The sequence below is a fragment of the Myotis yumanensis genome, unplaced genomic scaffold (assembly GCF_028538775.1).
Source record: "Myotis yumanensis isolate MYYU_CA2020_CCGP unplaced genomic scaffold, mMyoYum1.0.hap1 SCAF_2, whole genome shotgun sequence".
Taxonomy (NCBI): domain Eukaryota; kingdom Metazoa; phylum Chordata; class Mammalia; order Chiroptera; family Vespertilionidae; genus Myotis; species Myotis yumanensis.
In genome coordinates this window covers 76,011,958-76,034,871 of record NW_027223753.1, presented here as the reverse complement: position 1 = coordinate 76,034,871, position 22,914 = coordinate 76,011,958, and the positions used below count along the sequence as shown (strand labels likewise).

Below are 22,914 nucleotides of genomic sequence, written 5' to 3'. Positions count from 1 at the left end.
AGGTGGTGAGCTGGATTGGCCCATGGTCCATCATTTGTCAACTCCTCTTCTGGATCCCAGAAGATATGCCACTGGGCTATATGACTCTAACATCACAGGAAAAAGAGCACTAATTTTCAGTAAGCTGGACTAATACATACAGCCTTCAATAGTCAGAGCCAAGACTTCACTGTATTTGTATATAATATATTGTTGTCAGAAAGAAGAACATTCTTTCCTCTCTGGCTTCTTTGGGGGCTAACCTGAATAGTGCGTTTATTTATCATTTATACCCCATTTCCTTCCAAAAATAATTTGAGGTAGCTTATAATAAAATGCATCTTTAGCTATCTAAATAGGTTCAAAACCCACAAACAAAGGCACACAAAACAAACTCCGAATGTTCCATACCCATTGCCAACTCAAGCTGGTAGCTCAACCATCTCTGGGACTGAACAGACCTGGGGACACGGCCTAAGTTTAAGACTGCTTTGCTCCCTAGTTTATCTTCTCTAGCATAATTTCCTTTCTGAAAAAAAAAAAAAAAATTCCCATGTTTTAATTAAGTTTCTTACCAAAGGAAGTGTTAGTATCCATCATTTTTCTCCTGATTAAAATATAAGCCAAGAACTGTTATACCAACTAAGTGGATATATGGGAATGAAAGGGAAAATTATAAACTAATGAAAACTTTGGTGGCAAGTGACCTGTTCAGAACAGATTCCAGAGCTCCTAGAGCCAAAGGACTGTTTCCGATCAGTTAGAGATCCATCTCTGCTGTCTGGGGAAAAGGACTGTTAAATTACTTTAGAGTTTGATGGTCATAAGCACAGCTGAGAGATAGACCAGAGGAGGTGGGAATTCTGGCTGAGCGGCAGGGAGGATAACTCTCAGTGGGTCTCAGAATGTGGAAACAAGGCCAAGTGATTTGACAGACTGCCAAGGGGAGTTGTGGCTCCAAAGACAGTTCTGAAATAGGGAAACTAATCTATGGGAAAACTGTGAGTGTGTACAAATGACTCTGATACAAGGTCTTAATTAATAGCAGACTTGAATACTTAGCCAAGGGTTGCAGCAGATCCTGTGGAACCTAGGAGATCTCCTTAGTTCCCTGGCATTGGGGAGGGATCACAGACACGCTCAGGTAGACACTGGAATTTAAAGGAAGGAAATACTTTCCTAGGAAATGGGTTCCAGGCAAGTGAAGATAGAACTCATTTACCTGGTAGTGGGATTAAAATCAACAAAGTAGAACCAGAAGCAACACAGGGATAGAATTAAGGGCAAACTGGTCAATCTCATGACGGAATGTTAGTATGTGGTAGTTTCTAACTCTATGATGTACAAGAAATAAATTCTATAATAGGCACCTGTGGAGATGTTCAATATCTGTTTTAAAAATGTTTTATCTGTTCTATAAATTTAGAAATGTTACAACCTTTAAATGGAAAAAAGAAATTAAGAAGTTCCAACTTAAGCTGTAATTTCCACTCACTCTGGGTGAGAAGGCAAATTACGGTGTTTTGGGGAAGGGAGCAGTATGGCTGTATCTATTAATGTAATAAACATGCATACTGTTTGATTCTGCAACTGGATTTTCATAATTTATCCTTTAAATATCTTCCACTCACCCTAACCGGTTTTGCTCAGTGGGTAGAGCGTCGGCCTGCGGACTGAAGGGTCCTAGGTTCGATTCCATTCAAGGGCATGAACCTTGGTTGCGGGCACATCCACAATAGGGGGTGTGCAGGAGGCAGCTGATTGATGTTTCTCTCTATACCTTTCCCTTCCTCTCTGTAAAAAAACAATGAAATATATTTTTTAAAAAAACAACCTTCCACTCTCATGCCCTGGCCAGTTGTTCAGTGGTTAGAGCGTTGGCCCAAGGATTCCTGGGGAAGGGTATGTACCTGGGTTGCAGGCCCAATCCCAGCCTGGGTCGGGGCATGTGCAGTGGGCAACTCATCCATGTGTCTCTTTCATCTCTCTCTCTCTCTCTCTCTCTCTCTCTCTCCCCCCCCCCCTCCATCTTTTCCAGTCTTTTTAAAAATCAGTAGGAAAATTATATAGCCTTGGGTGAGGATTAAGAAAAAACAAAAACTTTCATTCTCAGTCTGGCAGATATTTGTGCAAAGCTCATCATTATATTTAAAAATTGAAATGAATTGCAAGAAAAAAGTTCCAATTTCAGGCACTCAATAAATATTTGTTAAATTAATGAGAAAACCATGCAAGGCACCTGAACTAGATAACAGTGACAGACCCAAGCTGTGACCTGGGGCCTGAAGGAGGTATATTGTTTAAATAGACAATGAAGTGCCCGATTTAGAGTAACAGCAATTTATATTACAATGAAATTCAGAGGTTTCTTTCCTTTTTTTTTTTTTTCATTTTAGTCTCTAAGTTATGTGTCTATAAATAGAGTTTTTGATGCTTAATGTTGTAATTATGCAACCTTCTAAGAAGTGGCCTGGCTGGCCTGTGACAATGACCCACATAACCATCAAGTGGCTTTGGTTTCTAATTTCATCCACATGTCCCATGTTGACACTGGAGCCCCTCACCTTGCACAAGGGAGAATATCTCAATACACATTATCTTAATGCAGATAGAGAGACAGAGAAATAAATGCAGAGAGGTAGATATACATATAGGTACATATGCACATGTATGTTTTGCCACCTATCAACTCAGATGTCTGTGTTTTCTTCCACAGAAAAAGCAAAGAACAAAAGATCTTTCTCGGGTATTTCACTCTTACAGTCCGTATGATCATAAGGTAAGAGATGCATGTGATTAGCGTATTGGGTGGTAGAGAAGTCTTTCTGAATGTATGGCACAATGTCCCCTGGTATGTAGTGATTTTAAAGTATACTTACCAGTTCCATTTCTATTTCTATCTTAATTTCCAACTCTATGCCTTTAAAAGAAACCAGAAAATGTGTATTTTGAGCTAAAATAATTGTATTTTATTCACATTAAAATCTAGTTACATATTGTCACTGAAATCTCAAAGACTGCAAAGATAGGTTTTGGGGTGTTTCTTTGTTTGGTTGTTTTTTTTCTTTTCTTACCAAATAATGTCGTGATGGACTTGGCTTTTTGATTGGTACAGATAGTTGAAATATTAACTGCCAATTCTTGGTTCTCCATTGCTCCTGATGGAAAGCTATTTTCCGAATAAAAACCCTAACGAAAAACAGTGCATAGCATTATATGTGAAATATCCACTGCCAATAGTTTTGCTACACAGAAGACCAAATTGTGTAGGGACCCCTACGCATCCGTCCCACAGCTTTATGTGCCCATGGCCAGCTCTGATTCTTTAAAACCCCAGCTCTCCACTGCCTGTATTTGAAGAATTCCCAGCCATCTTTTTACTTATAAGTATTTCACTATATTTGTAAAAGATACAGACTCTTTTTTAAAAAACACACGTATGACTGTTTTTAAAGAAAATGCTCAATATCACATCTTCATAGGGAAATACATTGTGAGATTTCTGAGAGTTGTGTAAAACTTCTTTATCACGTAAGATTCCAGTAAATCTGTCAATTTGAGGTGACTTCAGAAGCAAACAAAAAATTTGCACAGTCGAATTGCTAATATAAACTTAAATCTTTATCTATGAATTTACAGGGAGACATGTGTTGGGGATTTTTTAACTAGCCAAAATAAGTAGTGTGAAAACTACTTTCCTCAGCTCAGAATATGAAGATGTCTGGATTCAGGAGGGGAAAATCATGCCAGTTGTTCATAGAAGTTGAAAGGATTTCAATAGCTTCTAGTGTTTCTATCATGACCAATTTGACTTAAGCACCAAAAATTTTTAAAAGAGATGTTTATGCTCCTCCACGTGACCATAGCTATATACGTGACTAAAAATTATATCATTTCAAGTTGCTTTTTTGAAGTTAAATCAATCAGTTCACAGAATATGGCCATTTGTTTGAAAGAGGTTGAGAGAGCACATAGTATCTGACAATGCAGGTGGAAGGTGCAGGCTGATAAGTAATATACAAAAGCAAAAGGAATGTGATTGGCCAGATTTCTGATGGGAAAGTTGCATTTTTTTAGATGAAGCCATGTAATGAACATAAATGCAACAGTGGCTAAAGTTAACATTTAACAACAAAAGGCTGTGACAAATGTTTTGCCTGACTTGTCTAAATTTTGCCCACTTCTAACATTTTTTAATTCATAGTTAAGGGAAATTCCATTATTCTTTTATTAGAACTCTTAATGGAACTTGGCCATTTGCAGCTTCTACCGGCTTCCTCTTCATATCCTTTGTGGCATTGTATCAAAGTCACCTCAGATTATTTTGGCTTCCCTTGTGAAGACTTCATTCCTCTACAAATTAGTCATCAGGCAACGAGGAATTGAATATAAATGCTAGATGGAGTTCCTTTTGATCTTTGCTTTAAGATCTGTAATAAATTATTATAAGTAACTGGACTGCCTATGAGTGATTTTTGAAGCTTCCAAGGTTTGGCCTATTGGCATTCTGATTAATTCTGTCTGTGTGGTGAAGGAAAAGGGAAAAGTTTCCTGCTAGGCAGCTCTCCTGCCCCTCAGTAGCCTCCTCCCATTTTTCTAAGCTCCATCCAGACAAGTCCAGCTGTATTACTTTTAACCTTGTCTCTTGTTGATCAGTGTCCACAAAGATGAAAATCACAGGGACTGCATGACATGCACTATTTCTCAACCTCAGAATGTTTCTTTCTCCCCCCCCCAACCCCCCATAAATAAAATAATAGAGGGTTATGATTCAAGTTACTTTATCATTTTAATTAACCAATTATATTCAAACAAATTCGTTTTCTAGGCAGATAGGTTTTAGTGTAAAATACTTAAAGGGATAGTTAAAGTTGGTTAAAACTTGCCATGCTTAATATAATTTGTGGAGTGATCTTTAGGTTAAATATGTACATAAATCGTAAATTAAAGCTTTTATAAAATAAAATATAGGCTGTGTTGGATTTGTTTTCAAAAGGAATTCAAGGAGGGGAGTGGGTAGGATAGAGTAAAATAAGATTGGCCAAATGTTGATTATTGAAACTGAATGATGGGTTTGTGGGCTAATGGTTCTATTTCCTGTATATTTTCTATATGATTGAAATAGTACATAATGAAAAAGATGCAAAAGTAAAATAAACTATGGTCTGCTCCCAAACGTGAATGTTATGATATTCTTTTCCTCTCTAGCTAAATTCCTTTTATTACTAATGTTTCCCTTGATGTAAATGTGTACCAAAGAAGGACTACGCCGCATTTCAGTGGGCGTGTTATGCTCAGTAAACTCAGAAATGCACTCCTGTTCTGAAGTGCCATAATTTCCGGGGGCTTTGTCCCAAATTATAGTGGGTCACTTAAATGACAGCCTTGCCTACTAACAACTGTTGAAACAGTTGTAATTACAAAGTATAGTTGGTGCAACTGTTTTGTTCTCAGTCAGTCAGTTATATTTGCTCTTCTTTCCTTCCCCCCAACCAAGATTGCTCCTGCCTGACCCCAGACACAGGAAAGTCACCAGGTTAAACAGACGTGTTGTTTGAGTCTGGCCAGGTGCGGTCCTTAATGGTGCTGCTCTAAAGCCATTGTTTGGGTTGTAAATGGTCAGTTGGTTTTCTCTTAAATACTGTTGCAAAAAGCAAACAAAGCTTAGAACAAAATGTGCACTCAGAATGAGCCTCAAGGGAAATACCTGATTCATTTTTTTTATACTCCAAGACAAATTTTCCTGTAGACTGGAAGAATTTCATTCCGGACTATAATCTCTGATTCTGTGTCTATTTAAAAATATATATATTTTTCAGGAGTTCTTATAATATAGACCAATGCAGAAAGGCTTTCACCAAAGCTAATTCCTATTTATCTGTCCTAATAAATGGTAACATTGGTAAAGGGAATTCAAAAAAGGAGGTAATCTGATGGTATTTTGTTCATGTATTTCTTCTGTTATTTTAAGAATCATAATAAACATAGCTTGTAATTTCTGGAAACACATCATACTGACTACCAGGAAAGGTTCAGGGTCACAGGCCTTCGAGGTCACAGAAAGCCAGCTTGGAGTTGAGTTTTTCTTTGGATAAGTCAGAGGTAAGTAGAGTAGGGTATAATTAGAACAATTTTATGGAAGCTATGCGAATTAGCGAGTGCTTTCTGTCTTTGGCTTAAAGAAAATATTGCTATGCATATAAAAGATGTTTCTTTCTTATTTCCTTCCTTTCTTTTCTTTCTTGTTAGATTTTATCAGAATTATGTGTTTAGGGGGAAATCTAGATTTATTAGCCAAACACAGGTGTTAATAATCTGCTCATGTAGAAAGCTATTATAAAATATGAAAATGCTTGGAAAGAAAAAGTTCCAAAATTCTGTTTGGGTTTACAGTGGTTCTTAACATGTGCACAGTTGACTAAGATCCTAAACACAGTTAACCTGTATGAATGCACATATCCTAGACCAGTGGTCGGCAAACTCATTAGTCAACAGAGCCCAATATCAACAGTACAACGATTGAAATTTCTTTTGAGAGCCAAATTTTTTTAACTTAAACTATATAGGTAGGTACATTGTTATTAACTTAATTAGGGTACTCCCAAGGCTTAGGAAGAGCCACACTCAAGGGGCCAAAAAGCCGCATGTGGCTCGGGAACCGCAGTTTGCCAACCACGGTCCTAGACTATTAAAGGTGAGTGAGTCCTTAACAGGTTGTCACTGTTATAGTTTCTGTATTGTGTGAAGAGGGCTTCTTATTTTCTTTTAGTGACTATTGTTATTTTAATAATTTTCCACTCTTAAAGATATATATCAGTGGACACACATGAGAAGCAACATTATTATACAGCTCATGTATTGGTGAAGTAAGCTTTTCTTTTTCTTTTGATGACTAGTCTCATTTTAATAAACTTTCTACATGCATAGACATATATCAGTTGAACTGTAAACAAATTCATATGTGTCAAAAAAACAAACAGCTATGTATGAAGACACTTGATTAGTTAGCCGATGAGTAAGATAGAAAAGGAACATGAGTACTTTACTCAACTGGGGTCTTTTATGCAGTAATCTCAGCTCAGAACCTTCAGATAAGCTAGCCTGGACCCAGCCTGGCAAAATTATTGTTTAATTCTCCTTCCCCACTTCATTACTTCTTTAGTCCCCCATCTACAAACAGCCCACTTTTTTACAAAAACAGTCCTAACAAACAAAGATGCCTGGTTTCCCAAACCACAGTCAACCCTAGCAGCAGTTAAAAAGAGAGTGGTTATTGCTTCAAGAAGTCAGAGCTCCATTAAGAAGTGGCAGCATGCTAAATGAAGGCAAGGCCAAGGCCATAAAAACTGTAAGTCATTAACAGAGGAACTCTAGAAGTGCAGCTGCCCACAACCACTTAATTTGGACCCAGATACCCAAATATCCCTATACATTTTAGTAGTTCCAGGGTAAAATAATTGGCCTAAATTGCATCAAGAAACAGATGTTTTATTTTAAAATAGTAGAGATGTGTATAACCTACTTTTACAAACATCAATATTTTAAGAATAAAGTTTATCTTGAAAATTCTCTTAGGAACAGCTGGATAAATGAAGTATTACTATGGAGAGTGGTTTAATAAGCGAGAAATAGTGAAAGAGTGGTTGAACATGTGTTGGTAGTTGGGTAAAGGACAAAAAGTGTGTCTGAGCATAAAAGATGAGGAGAGTAAAATCAATATTCTACCATATTATCCTATATAATAAAAGTCTAATATGCAAATTGACCAAACGGCAGAATGACCAGTCGCTATGACGCACACTGACCACCAGGGGCAGATGCTCAATGCAGGGGCTGCCTCCTGGTGGTCAGTGCGCTCCCATAGAGGGAGCGCTGCTCAGCCGGAAGCCAGGCTCATGTCTGGTGAGTGCAATGGCAGTAGCAGGAGCCTCTCCCGCCTCCAGGGCAGCGCTAAGGAGCAGCGAGCAGGCGGGCAGTAAGGAGTGAGGGCTCCCGAACTGCGAGAGGGATGTCCGACTGCCACAGGCAGACATCCCCTGAGGGGTCCTGGACTGCAAGTGGGCACAGGCTGGGCTGAGGGACTCCTCCCGAGTGCATGAATTTTTTGTGCACTGGGCCTCTAGTTCATTATATAATTAGATACTGTAAAGATATTGATGTTTTTGAGAATTACTATAAAGTATTTTTATCTTTAAGATTACTCCAAGCATTTCCCTGGCTGGTGTGGCTCTGTTGGTTGAGCATCATCCTGTGCACTGAAAGGTGGCCAGTTCGACTCTCGGTCTAGACACATTCCCAGGTTGTTAGCTCGATCCCCAGTATGGTTGTATGTGGGAGGCAGCCAATCAATGTTTCTCTCTCACATAGATATTTCTCTCTCTTTTTCCTTCTCCTTTTCTCTCTTGCTAAAATCAATAAAAACATATTTTTTAAAAAATAGATTATTCTAGGCATAACTGGAATGGAATAATAGTAAGTTAAGGTAACAGTATATGCATTTCGATTGCAACATTAAAATACAAAAAAATTCATATGTATTTCCATAATCTACACATTTAAGACTACCTTAAGAACTGTTATTAATACAAACATGTCTGGGAATTCATATCCACTAGTATACAGTGATATACAGTAAAAAAAAACAAAAACAAAACAAAAACAAAAAAAAAACAGAACCTTCTCTGCAGCTTTGTTTGGACAGAAGCATACATAGCAAAAATCTATTTCAAAAGTCTAGGGGGTGGGGAAGTCTTGGTTTCTACCACTGTCCTTTCTTTTCTAAGAGCCTAATAGTCTCTGTGACATTGTTTCATAAATACATATATCATACCTAAAGGGAAAAGAACAGTTTTATTTTGGAAACCATGTATTGATTTACATTTCTCCATTAATCAGATTTGTCTGGCGATTTAAGATAAAAGTCACTTTACCCAGCTCTTTATGTTTGAAGAATAATGGCCATTTGACTCAATCCTGAGGCAGCCGCAGCATTGTCAAGCCTTCATTATCTCCTGGGCTTTGAATAACATAATGTAGCAACAGAGTGCTTTGAGTTGTTCTAGAGAGGAGATGGGAATTTGGATTGTTGCCTGCTGGCCCTGTTGAGCTTTGAGCTATCTGCTGTCTGGAAATAGCAAATTCAGTTTTTAATGGATCCGGCACTCTATGATAGCCAGATTTTCATGGCACATGCAGATAAAGAAACCAGTTATTGATTTGGCATGTTTACGCCATGCTTAAAACAGTCCTCGGCAGCAGATTGTCCAAAGCCATTTGTGCACTTAACTCTATTCCCCATCTTTGGCAAAGACGAAAAAATGTTTAAAAAGTAATTTTAGGGATGTTGCTAAATATCGGGAACGATTGGATAAATGTCTAATTGATTGAGTTCCCTTCCTGTTACATTTTTACATGTCATACTAAAACCATGCTCGGGAAGTGAGCACTTTAGTGAATACTAAACCCATTTATTGTCGCCATCAACTCCGCTCTAAAGCCAAATGGATAACTCAGCCTCAAAATAAAGGACGAACTAAATAAAGGAGCTCTGGGTGCAAAAACTTTGCTTTCATTTGTTAGAGCACCTTGTTTCTCAGGGTGACCTTGCAGTTGTCACAGAAGGTGCAGACTCAGCTCCCCAGTCAAGATCTGTAACCACCTTGTGCTTCCCGGCCTCTGCCAACCTGACCCAAAGCTTTGTCCTCAGTTTTTAACACTCCTCCGCTTGTGATTCAAGTTCAGTAGCAGATCATGTTTTGTGAGCCTAACTTTGATATTATATTTATCTTTTTCTCTTTTCCTTCCACCGTGACATTGTTCTAAAAATTAAACATTTTTACATGTTAGTTTAATTTATTTTGTTACTATAACTGCAGGGATGGGTGGTATTAGATGGATGTGTAAATGGCAGAGATTTTAGTGTTGTTAAAATGAGATATCCGGAGACCCATAGATGCCAGAATTTGGCTCTGCCAGTTACCCTGAGGATTGACAAGGAGAATTGAATCCAACTGGATTATTATTATTGTTATTGTTGTTGTTACTCTTCACATGTTTAAAGCACACCGTGTAACTGGCACCATCCCCAAAGCTTTACATGCACACGTGACTGATTAAGCTTTATACCAACCTATAAGACGAGTACTCTTATTATCTCCCATTTTACAGATAAAGAAACTGAGACATGGAGAGATTAAGTAACTGCTCAAGGTCACACACCTGACAAGTTATAGAGATGTGTAACTCCAGAGCCTATGCCCACCACTTCTGTGCCACATGGAACTAAATACCCGCAGCATAAGATGCTCTAACCAAAGGAGGACTAACCAACACGCCTCAGGCTCAGGGCTGAAGTGGCCTTCTTACCCTGCCTCTCTTGTCTAACCTCAACTCTCATTCTAAGTAGGCGAACATTTGGTAGAAATAGAAACAGTATGTGAAAAGGAATAAGGAGAGACAGAGGACAGCAATAGGGGAAGAGCACTGAGGATTCACTGAATGACCTGCCTGTAAAGCAGATAATTAAGCAGCTAAGCTTATCCTAAAAATGTCCCCCCTCACCTCCACTCTTCTCCCACTTGCTTCATTCACCACCAGCCTGGGGCAGAGGAAACTCGATTGATTTAAGCTGGACATCAAGGCTAATATCATCAGAGACTAATGAATGAAGATCAGGCACGGCTGGGCACTGGGCTTCGAACAGAGCCCGGTCTAACTGGCTTTCCTCCCCAGCCCCTCAGTGGGGTGGGTGTGGGGTATGTTGGTGGCACCATGGTTCCAGCCAAAGGATTGGACTCCTTTTACCAACACAACAGGGTGTGCTCATGCCAGAGGAATAGGGTGACTCTGAACCTAAAACCTAAAGCACAGAGAATTGTTGAGGAGAGAACCAGCCGAAGTCACGATACCTAGAAATGAGAAAGTAGCATCAGGCAGGCTAGAAACAGGGAGAAACCTGCCGTGTTCCATTCAACAGGACACCAGGGAGCATCTGGAACTTCTCTTTACGGGCAGGTGGGGTCATGACAGAAGACAGAACGTTTGCCAGGTGATTATTTAAGAATGTCCTATCTAGTAGCATTTTCTCTCCCCTCCTCCTCCCCACCCAGGCACTCCCAGGAATATTAGGAATAGGGGAAAGCAAAGCTCATGATCAAATCCTTTGCAAACACCCTATCTAATAAAAGAGTAATGTAAATTAACTGTCACTCCACCATAAAGATTGCGGCACCATAGTGGCCGATGCGGGACACTGGTGGCAGCGCCCCAGCAATGGGAGCCCAGTGCGAGGGACACTGGTGTCATTGCAGGCCGGGCTGAATGAGATATCCGGAGACCCATATCTCCCCACCCCCCCACCCCCGCATGAATTTCATGTACCGGGCCTCTAGTTTAGTATAAAAGCACTGATTTAAAAATAGTCAAAGAAGATCTACATAGACATGGCAGTTACTGTATTTTCAAAGTATTAATCAAATCTAAAAATGTCTCAGTTCCTACTGTTAGTGGTGATACACTGCCGCTACGAAACTCCCTGGGATGAGGAAGAGCCCAGCAGAGAGAGCAGAGGACCTGCATGGAACCAAGACCAGAGAACATGTAGGCACCACCTCCCCTAGGCGAATGCCTCCCCCTGCTCATCCTCTGTTATAAATCTTTGCACCCAGTTGAAATGTATCACCATACTCATGCCCATTTCCTGTGTCTCCCCACTTATGTACACTACCACGGACCAACCCTTCCCATCCCCATTGGGACAACAGATTTGCCTGGAATACAATCCACTTGATATGTTAGTGAGCAAAGAAAAATACAAGACACCCAGTTCAGTTTGAATTTCAGGTAAATAATATTTTGTTTTAATATATGATCACTACAACATGTGTGACATATTTATACTAAAAATTTATTCATTTATCTGAAATCCATGTGTAACCGATGTCTTGTTATCATCTGGCAACCCTAGTTATATGTCTACTACATATTTCACTTGGGTGCATTGAGACAGAAAGATGAAAAGGAAAACAGCCAAAATGGAGAGAAATAAAAAATTATCTTAAATCTTCTGCTGTGTTTAATGTGAAGGACCTGAGACAGTTGGTTCCTAGGCCTCCCTCCATCCTGATATAGTGTGCCTGGCCTCCCGTCCAAGGCTGACACCTGTCAGATGTAGTTCTTCAGACATTTCCTATTTCACTTGAAAAGATGAAACAATTTACTCATTTGACTTTGGTTCTCTAAAATCTGATGATAGCATTTTCACCTAGGGAGTCTGTCAGGAGAGTTGCTTGGAAGGCACCAAGCAGTTAAATTAAAAAGTGCCCATACCTTATCTTCAAGCAAGAAGAATTTTTATGTTCCCCCTGAAAAATACACTTTGTTTCTCGGCAGCACATTATCATAAAATATAATTCATGACTTGTGTGTAGCTGAAGTTATTTTTATTGAGATGCGCTGAGAACAGTCGTGCTGGTGGTGCTTAAAGCACATAATGGAGGCATCCATTAGGAATGAGGAAGCTATTACTGCCGTTTCTCTTCTCCAGCTCTGGGCTCCAGTTTAAGGCTGTCGGGAGTCCTGTGATTGGTGGAGTGTGGGCTGATGCAGACTGAGGACGGGCTCCCAGGCCTGGCCTGTGTCTTCCTCAGCACATTATGAAGGCAGCTGAAAAGCTCCAGTCTCCCTGTCATCTCACATGATTACCAGCCTTCCATACAGACTCTGACTTGCACAATTTCCACAATTCTCCTGACAAAGAATAGTGAAATGAAAGTATTTCCATGGGCCAATAATTCATTCTCTCTAGGGTTTTTGTGCAAGATTAAGAAGACGTGATTCCAGTTAGCATCTATTGTGCTTTTTAAATGTGCGCATTAACACTCTTCCCTTGAAATTGGAAAGGGAGAGAGTTTTAGCATCTGGGAAGAAAATAAGTTACCAGCTTCTTTTTATGGTTGTTAATATTTTCCATTATTTAACACTCTACCTTTGGGTGCCTTTCAGAATTCCAGAGGTATTTTAAATCCACATGTGTCAAATGAAAATAAAGGAGTTTTAAAAACTCAAGTTTTGTTTTTTTTTAATTTAATACAATTATTATATGGAACACATGGGTAAGAAGGGAGACTTTCACTTTTAATTACTGTAAAGTATAATAATACAGCTGCTATGCATAAACCAGAAATCCCTCTAATTCAGTGTAGACTTTTTTGGGCGGGGATCGTTTTAAAGCTGCTTGTTTGTCTTTTCTCACTTTTTACTTCTTATCAACACTCGTTTTCTAATTTAACTTAAAGCAACATTTAAGTTGATGTAGTGGAGGTTGTTTGGCTTGGCCCTGCCTCCTACAGGGGCACTTACTTTCTATTGCTTTTTCGGTTTGTCTCAACACCAGCTGATTATCTTCCCACCAGATGGATGATCTTCCATTCTTTGTAGTCATATTTATTACTATTCCACTTCCTTTTGCATTTCTCTGCACAATTTCTTAGATGTTCTTGCTTTATACACTCTATTATGTTTCTGCCTGTGGGTTTAATTCTTAGGGTCTTCTACCTGGTACCTTTTGTTTCTGCTTCCCCTCCTTTGGAGACAGTGATATAAAGCTCACACTGGGTTCGTCCATTCCCTCTCCCAGTCTTAAACCATAGAGCTGGGAAGGCCCTCAGAGCTCACGTAACTTACCGCTCTCCCCATCCCAATTGTCATCCTCTAAGACCCAGTTTAATTTCACCTTCTGATGCACACAGAGAATTGTTCTCTGCTACCAAATGGCAAGCGTATGTCTATGACTTGACTTTTGCTCTCAGAATTCAGGTCCATTCAGGAAACGTGTATTTTTTCCTAGGGGAGAGGCACAATAACTGGGATAAGACACCATATAATCCAGGAGGCAGTAGGGCAAGATGGCAACAAATACTGCAATTATTTTGCTGTTATATATTTATTATTGACATATTCACTCCATCCTGTGACACTGTGAATGTCTTTAGGAGGGAATCCTATCTTATTTGTGTGTTTCTCCCCCTCTAGGGAAAAAAACCCTCAATTATGGCCTAGGATTTAATGTGTTGTATATATGAAGTGTGTTTTACTTTTCTTTTGATCTGCATACCCTAACTATATAAAGAACTTGCCCATTATCCCACAGCAAATGCAGGGTTGAAATCCAGTACTTCAATTCCCAGTTTGGGCTCTGTCCATGTCATTTCATAGTTGCAATGTTCCAGTGTAATGACCACAGCTATGGGAGGTGTACTAAGTTTGTTTTGGGGTTTTAATTATAAAATGGGTAATGCCTGCACTTAATGCCGTATTCTAAGACAGACTCCATCCTAACCCTCCCTTACAGACCCTGCTCCTCTTTTGAGAGGCAAGCCCTGGTTCTGGTTTGTATATACCTCAAGAGTTATTTTTTTCATACACACTCACACATACCTACATGTGTGTTTTTATATAGATTTATGCTTTTTAATTCAAATGTTCACATACTACAAACTCTTCTGTTTCTTTTTCACTTTATGGTGTATTTTAGAGATACTATGAATCTGGACCTAAAGAACCACCTTGTTCTGTTTGTTTTAAACAGATGTGTATGTTCCATAGCAGATGTTTGCCATCTTTATTTAACTAGACTCTTCCTGTTGGGTCTTTGGGTGGCTTCTGACCTTTGATCTTACAGGCAGAGCTGCAGTGTATAATCTCACAGACATGCCATGTTGTGCCTGCATAAATATTAACCATAGGATACATTTCTCAAAGTAGAATGGCTGGATTACGGTGCGTGCATTTTAAGTCATGATCAGAAGTGCCAGATGCCCACTAGGCCGGATGCTCTGATGCCCCCTCCCATCAGCGTGTAAAACAGTGCTGTTCCCCACACCTCCCTGCCTTTCAAATCCTTTCCTGGTAGGGGAAAGGGATCTTCTTATAGTTTTAATTTATGTTTCTTGTTTGAGTGTAGCCATTCAGTTGTTAGAAATGACCACAAAAATCAAATAATTTGGTCTTTGAGTTCATGTAGCTACCCTTTGTCCATGAGTTTATCTGACTTTACAGTCACTCACCCCTTACTGATACGAAGAACTTAAGGTCAGCACTGAAAGTTTGCTACGAAAATAGTGACAAACCTAATATGGCCTACGGAAGTACTCTCGCAGTCTGCAGTGAGGCTAGAGAACAACAGGTTAGAATGCTGCCAGGCTATCACTACACCCGTGCCCCAGAGGATCGGCAGCTGCTACCACTTCAGGTCTGATTAGTGATCCCTCTTGTACTTTGATAGGTTTAAACATTCACCAGTCTTCACTTCAGTTATAATTTGCAAATGTACTCATTTCTAAATAAAGACAAATGGTCTTAACTCATGGATGAAAAATCTTTTTCAAATTAAGTATTCATAATAAACTTTGAATATGTAACAGACATGTATTTAAAACTCTCCTCAAGGTTTGTAAGATACTCAAGTATATAATTTTATAATAATGGGTAATAGGTTAATAGTAATGCATGCATGTTAATATATTACTCACTACCAAGCTTTCTGGCCCCCTCGCTGGTCTCTCCCTCCAGGATTCTCCTCATTGGGTCTCTTTGATGTTGCTGTTCCCCATTCACAATAGTGTTCGGTTCCTCAGGGCCCACAGGTGCTCCTGTGCATCCAGCACATACATGCAACACGCTCCCAGGCATTAACTTTTGGGCGGCACCTCAGTCCCCTGTGTGCGGTATGAAACTCGTCCTCCCTGTCTGCTCCACCCCCTCCCCAACACATAGGCTCTGCACTGAGGACATTGAGGACCCTTCCAGCTGCAAATCAGAACGTCATCCTGGACTCCTCCCTCCCTTTTCCCACTGCTTTTGATGGTCAAGTATTTCTCAGTCTGCTCCTGACTTCTCTGGAGGTGACTTGTTGTCTCCATCTCACTTGCCTTATGCAGGCCTTTGGCAGTTCTCTCCTGGATTTCTTCCTCTGTCACCAGCTGGTTTTCCTATTTCCATTTTCACTGTCCTCCCAACCCCCAAGTCATTCTCTCATGCTCTGAGGGGGATAATTATAAAATGCAATTCAGAGTGTGTGAATCCCCTGCGTAAAATACTTCCACCACCCTCAGGTACCCACCGAAGAAAGCCCCAGCACGGCAGATAAGGCCCTGTATGGTAGGAGCTCCTTTCTTTTACCTTGTACTCCAGCTTACCGAAGGAGATGCCTTTCCCACATGCTGCACGCTCTTTGTGCTCCGTGTCTGCGTACAGGCTGTTTCCTGTTTCTGGAAGCCTCTGTTATTTCATTCACCTGTTTCATCTTTCCTCTTCAGACCTGAGAGGCAGCCACTCCCTTGGGGAAGCCATCCCTGTCTTCCTGTACTCCCCACCCGCTCCAGGGTTAGGTGTCCCTTTCCTGTGCTCCCCGGCCTCCTTGCCTTTCTGCCCCCCTGGATGACTGGATGTTTGAAGGACAGGGATTGTGTAGGTAAGGACAGGGGCAGGTCTATAGCTCTGAGGACTAGTCCAGGGGCTGACGCAGAGATGTTCAATAAAAGTTAATTTAAGGAGTGAACGTGATATTGTTTAAGGTCTGGCCCTTTATACAGGTGCTCTTGGATACGTATCTCTGAAACATTTTCTATACCCCATGCACACATGGGAAATTAAAAGGCTCGTGTGGACAAGCAGTGGTTCCACAGGATTTCTGTATTTCTGATTGAATGCATCTTTTCCATTGCCAGTTACATTACATTTACATAAAATTAAGGAGAATGATTTGCAGCTATCTGAAGAGTGTGCAGGCTCCTCCTAATGGAGCGGCCGCTTCTCTACCAGAGGTTCACACAAACTTTGGAATTGCTGGGGGTGGTTTAAAATATCCTGCATGGGTCCCACATGTCTGCACAATGTGTGTGTGCGTGTGTGTGTGTGTGTGTGTGTGTGTTGCATTGCTTCCAAATATTTTAAATGAGCAAATGGGCTTCATTTTAAATTTGTGCACTTCCATCTCAGCTGAGCCCTCATCCCTAATCCTTTTTTTGCATCTGTAGTCAGCTCCTTGTCCCTTTTCTCCTGGCAGTTTTTCTAAACCTTTCTCAATTTCCTCAGTCCTCTTCTTTCCTCACCCTTACCTGTACTTCATGCATGTACACACACACACACAGCCCCCTCATGAATTGGTCTTCTGCTTATATTGCTCCAGTGGCAGACTTGAGTATACCATTTTGAATTCTAGTTTTACCCATATTATACTTAATCTGGTAATGTGACATATCCCTAAGGATTCTAATGGACTCATTAGATATTTTATTTAGGGCTCTGTTGTGAATAACCCAACTCATGCTGGCTTAAAAAGATCATTTATATTTGTAATTTATTGGCCTCCTTAATTGAACTGTCAAGGTAGATTTTGCATTAAGCACGGCTGCAGTCAGGACTCCGGTGGAGTCATCAGCAGCGCTCTCTGCCATGTCACTTGGCAAGCTTTGCTGTGTCAGCTCTTCTCAGGCTCCCCTCCTTGGTGTTAGCAAAGACTGCTGCAGTGTCCCCTCTTCACGCACCATACTAGCCAGGATACAGAAGAGAGAAGTCCACTGTCCTGGAAGGTCCAACCTGACTGGCTCAGGTTGTGTGCACTTCCCCGGGTTGGGACTTAATATGTTATTGATTTAAGCCAGTCAGGGCTCTCATCCCATATGCTGGGTGTGCAGTAACCCACTCAGACCACACTGGCTAGAGTGTGAGGGCTGCTGGGCTGGTGAGTCCCCAGGAGTGAAGAAGGAATGCAGAAAGGACAGACAAATGTTTACAAGGATGCATGCTATCATACTGTTACCGTTTGTAGAATTTCATCAACATTTGAGCAATATATATTTAATTTGAAGTGCCATACATGTCTGTGTGTGTATAATATATATATATGTATATATATATATATTAAAATGGCTGTGTCATATTGGAACATTTGAATCTCTAGTGAAGTGAATGCAAAAAAGTAATCATAATATGTTCTATTTTTATAAGCAATCTAAGAAATCACTGTCATTGAATTTATGTTTATTTTTTTCACAAATAATGAAATGTAACCACTAAGCATTAGAAGTATGGTATAATAGAGTCTGAAGAACTGTCTTCAGATTATTGTTTTGTCACTTAACTTTAGATAAAGTTATTTTCTCTGATCACTTATTTTATTATCTGCTAGATGCAGATATAAATAATGCCTGTCTTATGTATCTCATGGAGTCACTGTATCACATGAGATTATATATGTTAAAACCTATAATAAAAGACACACTTGTTATTTTTTTCCATTACCTCATCCGGTTGAGTTTTCCAGACCAAAGAAAATATTACAGTTAAAATGTAATTCTGTTTTACTAACACATTGCCTTCATGATTTAAAAGAAGCTTTGTTTTTAGTTTTGTTTTTGTCTGAAGCCTCAGAGTGGCTTATATAAAAAGTCCACAGTAAGATGTTTTAGGGCAAAATAAGAAGAGCTCTGTTGTTTGCTCGCAAGATGAGTCACTACTCCAGCTGAGAATAACAGCCCCGGCTCCTGGGAAGCAGAGGCAAATAGATAAGCAGCTAAATGCACAGCTTTCATTCTGTAATAAGGGAAAGTGTATCATTCAAAAGGACTTGCCTTTTCTTAAGGCAAATCTCAAAATAGACTATGTCTCATCAATCTCTCTGTTAAGGGGCATTGAACAGCATAATGGCCCATCGTACCATAAAACTTACAAAACCCAATAAGCTTTGCAACGATTTTGGATAGTTTTCAATAGAGAAGCACTCTAGCTTGGGTTTTAATGTGTCGTTTATTAGCTGTGTATTGTAGGTGATTTGCTTAAACTTCTCTGAGCTCAGCTTTCTCATCTCTAAAATGGAGATAGAAAGTAGTTCCCTCCCCATGTGGTTATTATAAGGAATAAGAGAGAGAATGTATGTTGAAGAGATTGGTACAGTGTTCTGCATTTAGTAAGTGCTTAATAAATGTTAGTTGTTATAACAGTTATTATTAAAAATTCCATCAATAAACATTTACTACTATAATTGTGTTTCTGTAAAAGAATATCAGCAGGGAGGTCATTTTGTGACTAAAGCACGCATGTGATTAGATAATAGAAAGTATCATCAAGGTCCCTCAACTTGATAAAAATCTAACCTGATGGAAATCTAAAGGAGAAAAATGAAAATATTGCCCTGCTTTTCTCTGAGCTGATTACATTTTTCTGTTATTTATTTTTTTAAAAGTGTCACTTTAGAATGGCACCAAGGCACTCCAAGTTATCATGACGGTGAAAAACATGTGCCAGGGAGGGTCATAAAGGTAACTAATGTGTGAAGCCAGAGCAAACCTTATTCACACTTTCACTGACAGCACCTGCACCTTCCAATTCTACTTAGATGTGTGTGGACTCATTAGCATATCGTAGACTATGGGGTGTTGATGGGGTGTAGTCATTTCCTTACATAAACAGTATTGTCCTGCAGGAAACTGTCTTTAAATTCTAACTCTGCAGAAAAAGTAGAATAATTATACTGATGACTCTAAACCAGTGATGGCGAACCTATGACATGCTTGTCAGAGGTGACACGCGAACTCATTTTTTTGGTTGATTTTTCTTTGTTAAATGGCATTTAAATATATAAAATAAATATCAAAAATATAAATCTTTGTTTTACTATAGTTGCAAATATCAAAAAATTTCTATATGTGACACGGCACCAGAATTAAGTTAGGGTTTTTCAAAATGCTAACACACCGAGCTCAAAAGGTTCGCCATCACTGCCATAACCCAAAATAAGATTACCTAGGATATTTTACATACTAGTAAGTTGGAGAAGATAGGTTTTTACATTTGTCCCTTAAATAATCAAAGTAATAGGATAGATATTTAGAATAATTAAAAGTTAGCACTGAGGGGAATGTAAGGTCAGCTTATGACAGTTTCTTTTTTTCAATTTAGATGTGGAAACCTGAGCTCACAGAAGTTAAGTTCCACAGGCAGTTGTCTAAATTAATAATACAACTGAACCTCAAAGTCAGATTTTCTGATTCCTAACCTTCACCACAAGATATTTTTTTCTGTGTTGTTTTTTGTTTTGTTTTGTTTTGCGGAGGGGGGGTGTCATTGTTTATTTATTTAATTTTTTGTAACTATTGTTGATTTTGAATACAGTCAAACCTGGTTCTCGAACATCTTCCATCTGGAACAATTCAGTTCTCCATTAAATTGTTAACGGTGGGCGGGGCGAGGGGGAGGGCATTGCTGGTCTCAGTTGTCCAACCAAATTTCGGTTCTTCACCCAACAATTCTTTTGTGCTGATGCTTGTATGATCAGTCACGAGACTCTCAGGCAACAAACAAAGGAGAGAATGCATGAGTATGAGTCAGTTTACCACTAAACCTCGTGTTGTTAAAAATCTCAGGAAATTGTGCTGTGAATATTTTCATGTTTTTTGCTTTTGTTGCTCTTATTATTATATTAAATATATACAGTAAGTCACCATGGGTCCTCAAAGGTTAATGATAACAGTGAGAAAAATAGGAAAGTAGTGAGAAAAATAGAACTTTAAAAAGAAATAATTGTACAGTATCATAGAGGTGTTCACATGTCTGATCTGGTTACCAAGTATGACATGACTAAATTGATGATTAGTACAATATTTTGTTTTGTTTTGTTTTGTTTTGTTAATCCTCACCCAAGGATATTTTTCCATTGATTTTTAGGGAGAGTGGAAGAGAGAGGGAAAGACAGAGAGAAACATCTATGTGAGAGAAACACATCTATTGGTTGCCTCCTACACGAGCCCCTAACCAGGGCCTGGTCCCAGAAGGAGCCTACAAACAAGGTACATGCCCTTGACCAGAATCAGACCCAGGAGAGACCCTTTAGTCCACAGGCTGACATTCTATCCACTGAGCTAAACCGGCTAGGGCAGCACAATTTTAAAACATAAAGAGGCCATCAAGAGTGCTGATGTTGGTAAGGGTGTTAAAGTGATCACTATGCCCTAACCAGTTTGGCTCAGTGGATAGAGCGTTGGTCTGCAGACTGAAAGGTCCCAGGTTCGATTCCCATCAAGGGTATGTACCTTGGTTGCGGGCACATCCCCAGTAGGGGGTGTGCAGGAGGCAGCTGATCAATGTTTCTCTCTCATCAATGTTTCTAACTCTCTATCCTTCTCCCTTCCTCTCTGTAAAAAAATCAATAAGATATATTTTTTAGAAAAAGAAAATGATCACTAAACAACGATAGGCAATTGAGAAAGGTTAAAACAGGGAATCATTTGGGGCTCTAGAATGGATTAATTCACTTAACTTTCTAATGGGGAAAAATTACTCAGTTTTCAAACAAATCACTTCTTGAACAACTTCTGGAACAAATTAAGTTTGAGAACTGAGATTCCACTGTATTTGTACTCTAATTTTATTTACAACTAGAGGCCCAGTGCACAAAAATTTGTACACTCGGGAGGGTCCCTCAGCCTGGCCTGTGCCCTCTTGCAGTCTGGGACCCCTTGGGGAATGACCACCTGCTGGCTTAGGCCCACTCCCTGGGGGATTGGGCCTAAGTTGGCAGTCAGACATCTCTCTGGCAGCCCGGGAATCCTCAGGGGAAGTTCACTTGCCAGCCGGAGCAGGCCTAAGCTGCAGTCAGACATCCTTAGCGCTGCTGAGGAGGCGGGAGAGGCTCCCACCACCACCGCTGTACTGGCAGCCCTCAGCCTGGCTTGTGGCTGAGCAGAGCTCCCCCTGTGGGAGCACACTAACCACCAGGGGGCAGCTCCTGCATTGAGTGTCTGCCTCTTGGTGGTCAGTGTGTGTCATAGTGACCAGTCATTCCCAGTCGCTCTGCTGTTAGGGTCAATTTGCATATTACCCTTTTATTATATAGGATAGAGGCCTGGTGCATGGGTGGGGACTGGCTGGTTTGCCCTGAAAGGTGTCCCAGATCAGGGTGGGGGTCCCGCTGGGGTGCCTGGCCAGCCTGGGTGAGGGGCTGAGGGCCGTTTTCAGACTGGCCACAGCCCCTTCAGGGTAGGGGTCCCTACTGTGGTGCCTGGCCAACCTGGGTGAGGGGCTGAGGGCCATTTTCAGGCTGGCCACACCCCCTTCATGGTGGAGGGTCCTGCTGGGGTCCCTGGCCAGTCTGGGTGAGGGGCTGATGGCTGTTTGCAGGCTGGCCACAGCCCCTTCAGGGTAGGGGTCCCCACTTGGGTGCCTGGCCAGCCTGAGTGAGGGGCTGATGGCTGTTTGCAGGCTGGCCACAGCCCACAGCCACCCAAGCTCCCAGTGGAGGCTGGCTAGAAGCAGGTATCTGGGATTTATTTAGCTTCTATGATTGAAACTTTGTTGCCTTTTGTGGAGGCCACAGCCAGCCAGGGCAGGCAGGAAGCTTGGCTTTCTCCATCGCTGGGGCAACCAAGTCTCCTGCTTGCTCCAGCTCCGTGGCTGCTGGCCGCCATCTTGGTTGGGTTAATTTGCATATAGTCGCTCTGATTGGCTGGTGGGTGTGGCTTCGGCATAGCAAAGGTACAGTCAATTAGCATCTTTGTCTTTTATTAGTGTAGATTATTCTGGGAATGAAAACTCCAGTACACTCCACCTTTTAGCACCCTGAACTTGACATTTTAAAATGTTTTCATTGATTTTTAGAGAGAGAGGAAGCTATAGAGAAATAGATACATCCATGAGAGAGATATATCCATCATTGATCGGCTTCCTCCTGCATGCTCTCACTGGGGATGGAGCCTGCAAGCCGGGCATGTGCCCTGACTGGGAATTGAACCAGTGACCTCTCAGTTCATGGGTCAACGCTCTACAACTGAGCCACACTGGCCAGGCTGAATTTAACGTTTTAAACCTCTGAGATTGATTGGAACTTGACCCGCTCACCTAAACATGAATTTCCGGGTGACTTGGTTGGCTCTTATCAGA

The 22,914-nt window shown here is 40.6% G+C and overlaps 1 protein-coding gene across 4 annotated transcripts in view; it reads left to right on the top strand.

The window, feature by feature from the left end:
* Positions 1–22,914, top strand: part of CDKAL1 (CDK5 regulatory subunit associated protein 1 like 1) — a 643,254-nt gene that overhangs the window by 515,782 nt on the left and 104,558 nt on the right. For all 4 annotated transcript variants that reach the window (XM_070405653.1, XM_070405651.1, XM_070405652.1 and 1 more), the window contains one exon: positions 2,696–2,758. In XM_070405653.1, the coding sequence (XP_070261754.1) occupies positions 2,696–2,758 (63 nt within the window). The remainder of the gene's footprint in view (positions 1–2,695; positions 2,759–22,914) is intronic.